This window comes from Geotrypetes seraphini, chromosome 2 (assembly GCF_902459505.1).
Source record: "Geotrypetes seraphini chromosome 2, aGeoSer1.1, whole genome shotgun sequence".
Taxonomy (NCBI): Eukaryota; Metazoa; Chordata; class Amphibia; order Gymnophiona; family Dermophiidae; genus Geotrypetes; species Geotrypetes seraphini.
In genome coordinates, this window is record NC_047085.1 from 262325351 (window position 1) to 262337556 (window position 12206).

At 45.3% G+C, this 12206-nt stretch overlaps 1 protein-coding gene across 7 annotated transcripts in view; it reads left to right on the forward strand.

The window, feature by feature from the left end:
- Positions 1-12206, forward strand: part of CACNA1I (calcium voltage-gated channel subunit alpha1 I) — a 1298213-nt gene that overhangs the window by 999788 nt on the left and 286219 nt on the right. For all 7 annotated transcript variants that reach the window (XM_033929511.1, XM_033929508.1, XM_033929510.1 and 4 more), the window contains one exon: positions 10771-10888. In XM_033929511.1, the coding sequence (XP_033785402.1) occupies positions 10771-10888 (118 nt within the window). The remainder of the gene's footprint in view (positions 1-10770; positions 10889-12206) is intronic.

Sequence of the window (12206 nt, forward strand, 5' to 3'; positions counted from 1 at the left end):
CTTCCTCTCCTCCAGACCACATTCCCTCCCCAAACTTTTTCTTTGTTTCATCCTGCCCCCTTCTTTCTTTCTCTCTCCATGCCCCTTTCTTTCTGTGTGTCTGTCTTTCTCTCTCTCTCCGTGCCCCATTTTTTTCTTTCTTTCTTTGTTTCACCCTGCCCCCTTTCTTTCTTTCTTTCTTTCTCCCTGCCCTCCCCCATGCCACTGCCATTGGGAAACATGCTGCTACCACCACCGCCACCAGGGAAAGACTGCCACAGGCCGGCGGCAAGTTCTCCCTCCCTGCTTTTCTTCCAAGCGGGGCCGACCAATTCTTGCCGCCCAATGTCAATTCTAACGTCGGAGAGGAAATTCCGGGCCAGCCAGGCAGCGATTGGCTGGCCGAGAACGTCCTCTCCGACGTCAGAATTGACGTCGGGTGGCGAGGGGAAGAAAAGCAGGGAAAATTCGGCATCGGCTTGTTCCCGATGGCGGCAGTGGCAGCCTTTCCCCGGCGGCAGCCTATTCCCTGGTGGGTGGCCAACTGTGCACCCCCTTGGGGCATGCACCTGGGGCAGACTGCCCCCCTCTTGGTACGCCACTGGGTGTTAGCCCAACAATGTCCAGGGCAATAAAAGACAATTCAAGAGAGCTTACAAGGGAAAGGGATTGCACAGTCCAATATTCCTCTGCCTTTCACAACTTCCTAGCACAGGCTACTCTGCTTTAAGTGGTAAGTTTTACATTTTTCCAAACTTTCACCACTCCTTCATTGCCAACCAATAAAACCTGAAAATGCTCCCTTTGAGCTCTTGGCACACTGCTCAAAGGAGCAAGGTTCTGCATCCCAGAAATATCCAGATGTATTGAACCCACCCAAGAACCCTTCAGGTTACAATCCACAATCCTTTTATCTTACTACATCAGAATTACTCAGTTGGACCTCCTGGTAAGATTTTCTTCATTAAACACAGTCCTTATAGCAAGTGTCCAGATAGGTTCTTATGGAATGCTTTCATACAGAAAGAGGAAAAAGAGACTTTTATTTTCACAGACACTGCCCGCCAGCCCTCAAGGTTTTTACTTTTAGAGCTCCATTACAAATCACAGCAGCTTCTCTCCATGCTGGGTTTAAACTTCCTTTTATGCTGTAGTAAAACTTGACTACTGCATTTCACTGTTTAAACACTTTATGTGGCCACAGTACTTTAGTCAAACACCCTTGCCATTCTCAATGTGCTTAGATCTCCATAGGAGTAGGCTCCATATCATTCCCATCGCAATCCATAAGTTATAATAAATTCACTTTCAGTTTCCATTTCTACATCTGGTAATTCTAGTTCCTCCTGATACTTTAGCTCAGGGTAAATAACTTCAAGCTCAGAGAGGTACCTGTATTGCTATATGCCCCTGTCTTTATCTCTGTCATGAGTACAGCATGGCTTGGGTTGTGGCTGTTTCTCCTTGGAGCTCCTGCTTTGAACTGCTGCTGCTATTCTCTGACTTGTACTGCTTACCATAAGACGCGCCCTAAATTTAGAGGAGGAAAACAAGAAAAAAAACATTCTGAACCAAATTCTCTCTGCCAGGCTCTGAACCCTGTCCCCCCTCTGGTGGTCTAGTAGTAGGCAAGGACAGAGCAGGCAGGGACAGGGCACAGGTCAGGCAGGCGTAGTGGCTGGCAGGCAGGTAGAGACAGGGGACAGTGTGGCTAGGGAGGCAGGCCTCTCCCCCGCAAGGCAGGCAGCAGGAAAGCCCCGGCCTCTTCCTCCAGGCAGACCCTGGTCTCTCCCTCCCAGGCAGGCAGCAGGCAGGCCCCGGTCTCTCCCTCCTCCCTCCCTACCCCCAGGCAGGCAGCAGGCAGGCCCTGGCCTCTTCCTCCTCCCCCCCCCCCCCCGGGCGTACCTTTTTTTTTTTAACTTCTGGCACCTCATTCGCTGAGAGCAGTGCACAAAGGTTGCTGGCTGCCTGGTCCCCGCCGCTTCTGCAGAGAATGGAAGATGTGGCTGCCTCCTCTTCTGTTCTCTTGTGGCATAGTGGCGCACCAGGTTGACTGCCTGGTCCTACGCCGCTTCCCGTGGTGCCCCTCTCCCCCTCTTTCCGCCCCCCCTCCCACTGCCGTGCACGCTCTTTTCCTTTTTAATTTTTCTGGTGTGAGCAGCATGCCCATGTCGGTGTTGGCTCGCCCTTTGATGTCACTTCCTAGACGCGGGTCCCAGAAGTGACATCAGCGAGATCCCTGATGCGAGCAGGGAAAGCAAAAAAGATTCAGGAGAAGGCAAGGGGTGCAGCGAGGAGAGGAGCGAGGGGCAGAGAAGAGGAGGGGTGCCATGCCCTTAGGAAGACTGCGCTTGGGGCGGACCGCCCCACAACCCGCAACCCAAGGGTGGGCTCGATAGATCATGTGGGTCTTTATTTGTTGATTGTTCTGGTGTTGCTATGATTAGTATTCCAGTCTCTAAGGCAGGGGTGTCGAACTCAATCAGAGAAGGGGCCAAAATCTAAAATCCAGCCTAAATCGTGGGCCGAATGGTTTACTGAACAGTCATAAACTGACAATGTTAACCAGAAATGTGAATTTAAAATGAGTGGAACAATCTTTTCCTTAACAGTGCTGTTAACCAACTCACATGCTATCAAGCAAAACAGTAATATTGGTATCAAGCAAAACAGTAATATTGGAATGTACCTAAAATGCTCATTGTTTTGTTGTCTGGCTAGATGTCTGACACCGTTTTCCCCGTATCAATGAGTCAATGTTCGGTTTTATTTCTTGGGCTGTAGCAACCCGCAAAACAGCATGGAGGTTGTCATCGGTAATGCGTGATCTGTGCTTGTTTTTGTTCAGATTCATTATTGAAAACATCTGTTCACAAAGATAGGTGCTCCCGAACATGGATAGAATTCGGGCAGCATGAAGTCGGAGCTCTGGCATTGAGTCAGGGGGCAGTAGAGGGTAGAAGTCCTCAATTTCAACATCCTGAAACCTTGATTTTAGACCACTGTCAGACTGAAGCTCGATTATCTCCATCTGAAGGGGATGGGGCACATTGTTGACATCAACTGTAAAAGGATTGGCAAAGATGTCAAAGCCTGAGTGCTGTGTTCTAAAGTCAGAGAAGCGCCGCTCAAATTCACTTAGTAAACGGCTAACTTTGGTAGCCAGCCGACTGCAAGGAAAAGTACCAGAAATAGTGGTTGAAATACTCAAACAAACGGGAAAGTGGGCAAGATTGTCCTGTTCCAGTTGGGACTTCCATAGTTGAAGTTTACGCTGGAATGCTGTGATCATGTCAGACATCTTCGTGATGACTTGTTTGCGTCTCTGCAGCTTCAGATTCAGTTGGGCGAGATGCTCGCATATGTCACACATCATAGCAAAATCACATAGCCAGCAGGATCCGACAGTTCAGGCAAGGGCTTTCCTTTACTTTCCATGAAAAGAGCAATTTGTTCTCTGAGCTCAAAAAATCTTTTGAGGACTGCGCTCTTGCTCAGCCATCTTACTTCTGTGTGGTATGGCACGTCTCCATGCTCTGCACCCACCTCCTGTAAAAACTGCTGGAACTGGCGATGATTCAGGCCACGTGCCCTTATAAAGTTTTAATGACTGTGGTCATTATGTCATTCATGTCCAGAACTTTTCCACACATAGCCTCTTGGTGGATAATGCAATGATAAGTAATCAAGGGTGTGTGGCAGTGACTTTTTTGCATTCTTTCCTTCATTAGTCCAACCAAGCCTTTCTTTTCTCCGCACATTGAAGGTGCGCCATCGGTAGTTAGCCCCACCAACTTTTCCCAGGGTAATTTAAAATTATTTATAGATTTCTCCACAGCCTCAAATATATCTCTACCAGTCGTCGTCCCATGCATGGCAGCTACATCCAAAAGTTCCTCAGTGACAGAGAGGTCGGTCTTCGTAGCACGTATAAAGATGGACAGCTGCGCTGTATCAGTGTTGTCTGTGCTTTCATCGATAGCAAGTGAAAAAGCGAGATAACTGCATGCCTGTTCGGCCAGCTGTGATGATAGATTTCCTGAGAGTTCTTGAACTCTGTCTGCAATGGTGTTTCTTGACAAACTGACAGTTTGAAAACTCTGTATCTGGTCTGGGCATACTTTCTCACACACTTTTAGCATGCATTGCTTCAAAAAGGCACCCTCTGAAAAACACCTTGAAGTACGGGCAATTTCTTCAGCCACTATAAAGCTTGCTTTCACTGCAGCATCATTTTTCGCTGTAGCCTTTGTAAACATTTGCTGCTGTGATTGTAGTTTGCCTTTTAGTTCTTTAACAATTTTATGCTTTTCTTCCAAAGTATATTTGCCATACTTAACATTATGTTTGGTGTCAAAATGACGACGTATATTGTACTCTTTCATCACCGACACTGTCTCATAACACAATATACACACTGGTTTGCCCTCACTAAGCACAAACATGTATTCATTTTCCCATTTGTCATTAAATTGTCTGCCTTCACCGTCAACTTTTCTTTTCCTGGACATTTTGGGATCAATATTGGCAGTAAAAGATGTAGTTTATTGGCAATCTGCGTTAGAATGAAAAAGTCAGTCAATAAATGCCTGGCTGGGTACAGATAGCAGATTCTGTTGCGATTTTTATGCCTACACTTTACGCCAGGAACTGGCAGCTTCTGCTGTGTATTTTTTATGCCCGCACACTCACTCTCTCCTCTGCTCTGCCACCCGCACAACCACATCGGATGCCGGACTATAGGTCACGCCTCCTGAATCACCCTTGCGCGGTATACGCGTGAGCGCGTTGTACAAAATTTTTTTTACATAGTTCCCCCCCCGACGTCCGATTCACCCCAAGCAGGACCGCTCGCACGCACCTGCACCCCCACCCCGAAGGACCGCTGACTCCCCGACTCCCAACACGATCGGGGCAAGAGGGAGCTCAAGCCCTCTTGCCCCAGCCAACCGCGGCACCCCCGATATGATCGGGGCAAGAGGGAGCTCAAGCCCTCTTGCCCCCCCGACTCCCCAACACGATCGGGGCAAAAAGGAGCCCAAGCCCTCTTGCCCCGCCGATTCCCCAACTCCCCGACAATATCGGGCCAGGAGGGAGCCCAAACCCTCCTGACCACGGCGACCCCCTACCCCCACCCCGCACTACATTACGGGCAGGAGGGATCCCAGGCCCTCCTGCCCTCGACGCAAACCCCCCCTCCCCCCATCGACCGCCCCCCCCAAGAACCTCCGACCGCCCCCCTAGCCGACCCGCGACCCCCCTGGCCGACCCCCACGACACCCCCACCCCCCTTCCCCGTACCTTTCTGTAGTTGGCCGGACAGACCGGAGCCAAACCCGCCTGTCCGGCAGGCAGCCAACGACGGAATGAGGCCGGATTGGCCCATCCGTCTCAAAGCTCCACCTACTGGTGGGACCTAAGGCTCCCGGGTCTATTCTGATTGGCCCAGGCGCCTTAGGCCCCACCAGTAGGCGGAGCTTTGAGACGGATGGGCCAATCCGGCCTCATTCCGTCGTTGGCTGCCTGCCGGACAGGCGGGTTTGGTTCCCGTCTGTCCAGCCAACTACAGAAAGGTACGGGGAAGGGGGGTGGGGGTGTCGTGGGGGTCGGCCAGGGGGGTCGCGGGTCGGCTGGGGGGGCGGTCGGAGGTTCTTGGGGGGGCGGTCGATGGGGGGAGATAGATAGCAAGTACGGCCGGCGAGATCACAAGCCTCCTATGTCACCGCGCGTCATTGTGATGGAACGCAGTGGCGTGCAGTGATGACAGCGCGGTGCGGGCCACATTGCAAGGCCGGGCCGGATTTGCCCCGCGGGCCTTGTGTTTGACACATGTGCTCTAAGGGGTCAACGCTCAAAGGATTTGCAGTTAGAATGAGTTGGGAGCTGTTAAATGTAACCCCCACTTTTAGTGTGATATTCAAAATCTAAGCAGATAAATTTGCCCTGGTGACTGCACACATTTTGTGTGATCAGATTTATGCAGTCTTAGCTATTTTTGTCCACTCTCCCTCCGACAGATTTAAGTTAGAGCACAGGATGCTGCAGAGATTGACTGAAGACTAAACAGTTATTAGCAGACAGATAAACTGACCCAGGGGCATCGGTATTACACAGAACATTATCAGTACCCTGTTTATAACTAACAGATGTATCCCTGTTTGCAGTAGCTCAATTTGTTAGTTTATTTTAATTTATTACAAATAATAAAGGAGGCTTCTAAGGATATCCTCAAAAGTACTACCACCCCAAGTCCTTAATCATAGGTCCCAAATACATCAAAAGTCTGTTTTAAAAAAAAATATTGCAATATTGTCCCAGAGGACTCGCATATCACATATAGCTCCTATACAGGTCAGCTCACCCAGACTTCTGTCACATGACTAGACAGATAAACACTCTTCAAACAATATTTCTTACAGCAATTCTGAGTTTTCTAGGTGAGATCTCTACTGTGTAAACCTTGCCAGACATGGGCCACGTTATTATTTTTATTGGATTCTTAATATAGCACCTTTCTGTGGTACAACCAAAGTGATTTATTTATTGCATACAGGTACTTTGTCTATTGTGAGCTCAAAATCTAATTTTTGTACCTGTGTTTTGATCAGTGATCTATGTCAGCAGTTTTATAAAGATAAGGTAAAACTGTTTCCAGAGCTGGTGCACACTTGTTCGGCACCCACAGTGAACCTTGTGCCCCCTCAATTAACCTTTAGGCCTGTTGGATCCTCCCCATTCCAGGATTTGATTATTAAATGTTCTCTTAGGCTTCCACGGCTGGTGTCATGATTGTTGCTGTTGTCTGGGTCTCGCCATATCTAGGTAGGTAGAACTGACATTTCAGCATACCCTGAAGAAAGCCACAGCATGATGGCTGAAATGTCAGTTCTTCCTACCCAGATGCGGTAAGACCCAAACAAAAGCAACAATCTTGATTCTTAAACTCAATGCTACCACCACTTCCAAATCTCTCCTAGAAAAATGCTTAAAAATGTAAAAGTATGCACTGATAGATCTTTGAGTTTGTTTGGGTGTTAGAACTTTTTGCTTTGCTTCAATTGCAGCTGTACCTTGCCACCCCCCAGAAGCTCCTGACCTAGGCAACAGCCTAGTCTGTCTGATGGTTAAGCCAGCCCTGGGTGTCTCTTGATTCCATCCACCTTGTCCAGCCAAATAGCTGACTAAAATTGTTGTACTAAGAATAATAGATCCCCCATTCAGCTATGTGGTATATAGTTATGGCGATCCTTATTCTTCTTGCGGAATATAAACAATTAAAGTTACATAAGTAACCCCCAGTTAAAGCTAACTGAATAGTGCTGAGAATGCCAACTGAGCTGGACAGTCTGACTAAAGTAAAGCCTGGCATTATCCAGATAAATATTTTGAATACTGGACCTTGTATTTGTAACCAGGTGTTCAGAGCTTCCTTTTAAAGAAAACTTTTTAGCAATGACATTCAGTGTCTTTCTATCAGGAGTATTGACTGAATGAAATTTTCCAGTTCCCAACACTAAAAATTATATATTTTTTCCTATGCTCCTACCCTCTCACAGAATGATCTGGCTGGTTGGCTTGAGTAAAAGATCAGCACATCTTTTTTTAATTTTATTTTATTTTTTATTTTATTTAGTTTTTAATGCCAACAAAAAGTGCAATACAATTTATATACAAATAATGATAATCAACCCTAGCTCTGATACCTGGAGCACACTCCTAGTGTTATTCTCCAACCAAAGATTCCATATCTCAGTGCAGAGATGGCTAGAAAACACAGCTCCTGCAGTTACTGGCTGAAAGTGAGAAGGTGGCCACTTAACTTTCTGCTGATCTTCAGGGCAAAATCCTAAAATGAGTCTAGATTGGGACATTTTTTGAATAGCTATAAGCTTTTACGACAGTGGTCTCAAACTCAAACCCTTTGTAGGGCCACATTTTGGATTTGTAGGTACTTGAAGGGCCACAGAAAAAATAGTTAATGTCTTATTAAAGAAATGTCAATTTTGCATGAGGAAAATAACTTTATAGTTTATAAATCTTTCCTTTTGGCTAAGTCTAAATAATAATATTGTAATTTATAGCTAAAGAGACATATGATCAATAAACTATTTTATTTTTCTTTTGTGATTATGATAAACATACCGAGGGCCTCAAAATAGTACCTGGCGGGCCGCATGTGGCTCCCGGGCCGCGCATTTGAGACCACTGTTTTACGATGAGAGCCCTGAAAAATGTTGCCCAATTTGTGCTTTCGATCTGCAGATGTCTTTCATGCATTGCTTGCTTATTCATGTGCTAAAAGTGATTCACTGCACTCTAGAATGAAGTCTTGCATTTATCCACACAATAAGTATAGCAATCGCAGTGCAGTCTACTCTTGCCTTTTTGCTCGCTAAACATAGGGGTACATTCAAAAAAGAACATCTAAAAATAGGTGGCCCAATAGAACACGCTAAGCACAAATTCTATAATGGGAATTATATGTGTAATTGTGTTCCAGAACACTAGCATAAGTGCGGCCAAATAAAAATTCAGCAACCAGAGTCCAGAAGATATAAAAGTGTCAACATGATTTGCCAATCAAAACACATAAAGGGATAGACTACCAATAGGGGGAAAATTCACTTATTTGACAACCCAGCCCTCCCCGTGCATCCCAGGATGCAACATTCTAAGTTGGTAACAAGAAGGCAGGAGTGAGCAGGCATCACACTTGTGTCTTCAAGGTACACCCTGGGGGGGAGTCTGGGGAGCCTGAGGAGTGTTTCCAGATACTAGGGAATTTTTTTAAGTCAGGGGAAGGGGGGAGTTGGGTCAGACAGAGGGAGGATTGTTACTATACATCTGGGATTTTTTTACAGTCAAGGAGTGCTGCAAGTCACTAAGGAATTTTTTTACTGGGTGGCATGCATGTCATGTTGGGAAGTGAGAGGGGGGACCCCTAGACTACAATGCAAAGGGACAGATGCAGAAAGTTATTCTGTCAGGGAGAGAAGGGGGCCTTGATCAGGGAGGGATACACGCTGGATCACCAGGTACTGTGAATGCGACGACATCGATGATGGAGGAAGAGGAGCAGGAGGCGGCGGGGACAGGCAGCTGTTTTAAAAGGTGCAGCTACAGCGGTGGTTATGATGGCGGGTATGTGGCTGGGTGTTTTAAAAAAGGTGCGGCGGCAGGGTGTTTTAAAATGGTGTGGCTACGACGGGCAGGTAGGTGGGTGGGTGTTTTAGAAGGTGCGGCGGGATGTTTAAAACGGTACGGTGCGGCAGCGGGGCGGGACAGTTCAAAATTGTGCCTTCGCTCCATAAGACGCACTGAGATTTCCACCCACATTTGGGTGGAAAAAAAGTAGGTCTTATGGAGCAAAAAATACTGTAATGTCTTATTAAAGAAATGACAACTTTGCATGAGGTAAAACTTGTTATAGTTTTCTTAATTTTCCTTAATTGCTTCTGATAATTTCAGCTATACACAGCTGAATGCAATACAACATGCAGAAAGTGAAGTTGAGAATTTTTTACTTTCTGCCTTCTTCAGAGGAAACATAATTTACAAATCATGTGAAACATAAACATTTTAAAAAATATATTACTAAATTGTAAGTATCACATAAATATGTTTAAAATCATATGTTTTTATTACTATTGTAAGGCAAGATCTTCACTTATGTTTGGTTACACAAATCTGACACATCGACAGACACAGAAACAGAGGGTTTGATATTCTTCCGGCAGTGATAAGCAGTTTTTTCTTTTTTGCTGCTAGCAGCATTATTCCCAGATATTCATTGCCAGATCATGTCTGATCACTGGCATTGAAATTCCAGGTTTATGTGGCTGGCGATCTCATAGGCAATATTTAGCACTTAATGACATAAGCGACACTACATAAAGATAGGACTGACTTTTATGGGGTCTGATTTAACTGCTAAACTTAGGTGGTTAAGTGCTGAATATTGGCATTTAACCATATAAGCGCCGACTCTGCCCACAAAATAGCCAGCTTGCAGATTAGCATTCTGTGGTGATATTCATTTGCACTAATAAGTCAAGTGCCTCTTAATATCAGCAGAGAGCCCCAAACAAGCGATTTAACCAGCAAAGAACCATTTCTGGTCAGATAAATTGTTTTGAATATCAGACCCTTAGAAAATAGGGCAGATAAGAGTTGTACCACACATCTAGTCCAGACAGTTTGCTTCATTTTGCAATGCTGTAGACTAGGGCTGCCCGAATCCGGTCCTCAAGATCTACTGGCAGGCCAGGTTTTCAGGATATCTACAATGAATATGCATGAGAGAGATTTGCCTGCAATGCCTTCTTGCTATACAAATCTCTCTCTCATGCATATTTATTGTGGATATCCTGAAAACCTGGCCTGCCAGTAGATCTCGAGGACCGGACTTGGGCAGCCCTGCTGTAGACTATAGTTAATTTCTGCCTTTGCTGTTACCTCTGTACAACAAAGTATTTTCTATATTTATCCCATTTGTTATGCTTCTACACTTTTTCTGTAAGTCCATTCCATGCATCTACCTTTCAGTGGAGAGGCAACTGAATAGGTATTGAAAGATTTAATGTCTTATAAACAGGCGAGAGGGGAGGTGCATGAGAAAGGCTGCTTGTGTGCGTAATGGAACTTACAATGCTGCTGGTCGCCCTTTCTGTACTTGCTCTGAGGATATATATATTTTCCCAGCAGATGGTCTGGCACCTTTTACCAGTACTTGTTAATAATAATCTTTTAACATTCCCTTTTTTTCTCTCTCTCTCTTCTGTTATGACTCAGCATCCTGGGAATGCATATTTTTGGCTGCAAGTTCAGTCTGAAGACAGACTCTGGGGACACAGTGCCTGACAGAAAGAACTTTGACTCCCTGCTCTGGGCCATTGTCACAGTGTTCCAGGTAAATGAAGTGAGAGGGTTTGGGGTGGGAGATTGACAGGAACAGTAGGAGGGAAAACAAAGTTGGATATGAAGAATGATCAGAGGAAGTAGATAAGCAAATAAAAAAAAGAGAAGAGAGAAGTGAATTGCTGTGCTCTTCATAACTTGTAACATGGTTCCTGGAAATGATGCCAACTCTCCTCTCTCATGAGCAGTGAAGAAACATGGATGCATTTTGTGAGTTGCGTGGAATATAGCATGTGGCATAAGAAAAGCAATGCTAAATCAGACCAAGGTCAATCGAACCCAGCAACCTTCCTCCCAATAGTGGCCAGACCCAAAATGTAGACTATTGGGGTTTTTTTTAAACATATATTTAAATGATGTATCAATATTTAACACTAAACATAGAAACTTGATGGCAAATAAAGCCAAATGGGCCATCAAGTCTGCCCATCCACAGTATCCACAATCTCCTCCTCTCCCTAAGAGATCCCATGTGCCTGTCCCACGCTTTCTTGAATTCAGTCTTTGTCGCCACCATCTCTACCAGGAGACTATTCCACACATCTACCACCCTTTCTGTAAAAAAAGATTTTCTTAGATTACTCCTGAGCCTATCACCTTTTAACTTCATCCTATGCCCTCTCATTCTGGAGCTTCCTTTCAAATGAAAGAGCCTCACCCCATGCAAATTTTTGCCACATAGGTATTTAAATGTCTCTATCATATCTCCCCTCTCCCACATTTCCCCCAAAGTACACATATTGAGATCTTTAAGTCTGTCCCTATACGCCTATGACGAAGATCACCAACCAGTTTAGTAGCCTTCCTCTGGATTGACTCCATCCTGTTTATATCTTTTTGAAGGTGTGGCCTCCACACAATATTCTAAATGAGGTCTCACCAGAGTCTTATACAGGGGCATCAATATCTCCTTTTTCTACTGGCCTAGTCTCCCTATGCACCCTAGCATACTTCTAGCTTTTGCCATCATCTTTTCAACCTGTTTGGCCATCATAACATACCATACCCAAGTCCTACTTCTCTTTCATGAACAAAAGTTCTTCACCCCCTAAACTATACCGTTCAATCAGGCTTTTGCATGACTGCATTTCATAGCACTAAATCTTAGGTGCTAAATCTCGGACCATTCTTCAAGCTTCGCTAAATCCTTCCTCATGGGAATTGACTCAAAGGCTTTTTTAGGGTTAGTACTCTCCCTGTGAAACAATCTTGCAAAAGACATTTACGCTGAAGCAACCCTAAAAAAAATTTCAAAGATTTTATTGAAAACATTCTTTCTTTAAACAAGCCTTTGACATTAAACTAGAAGT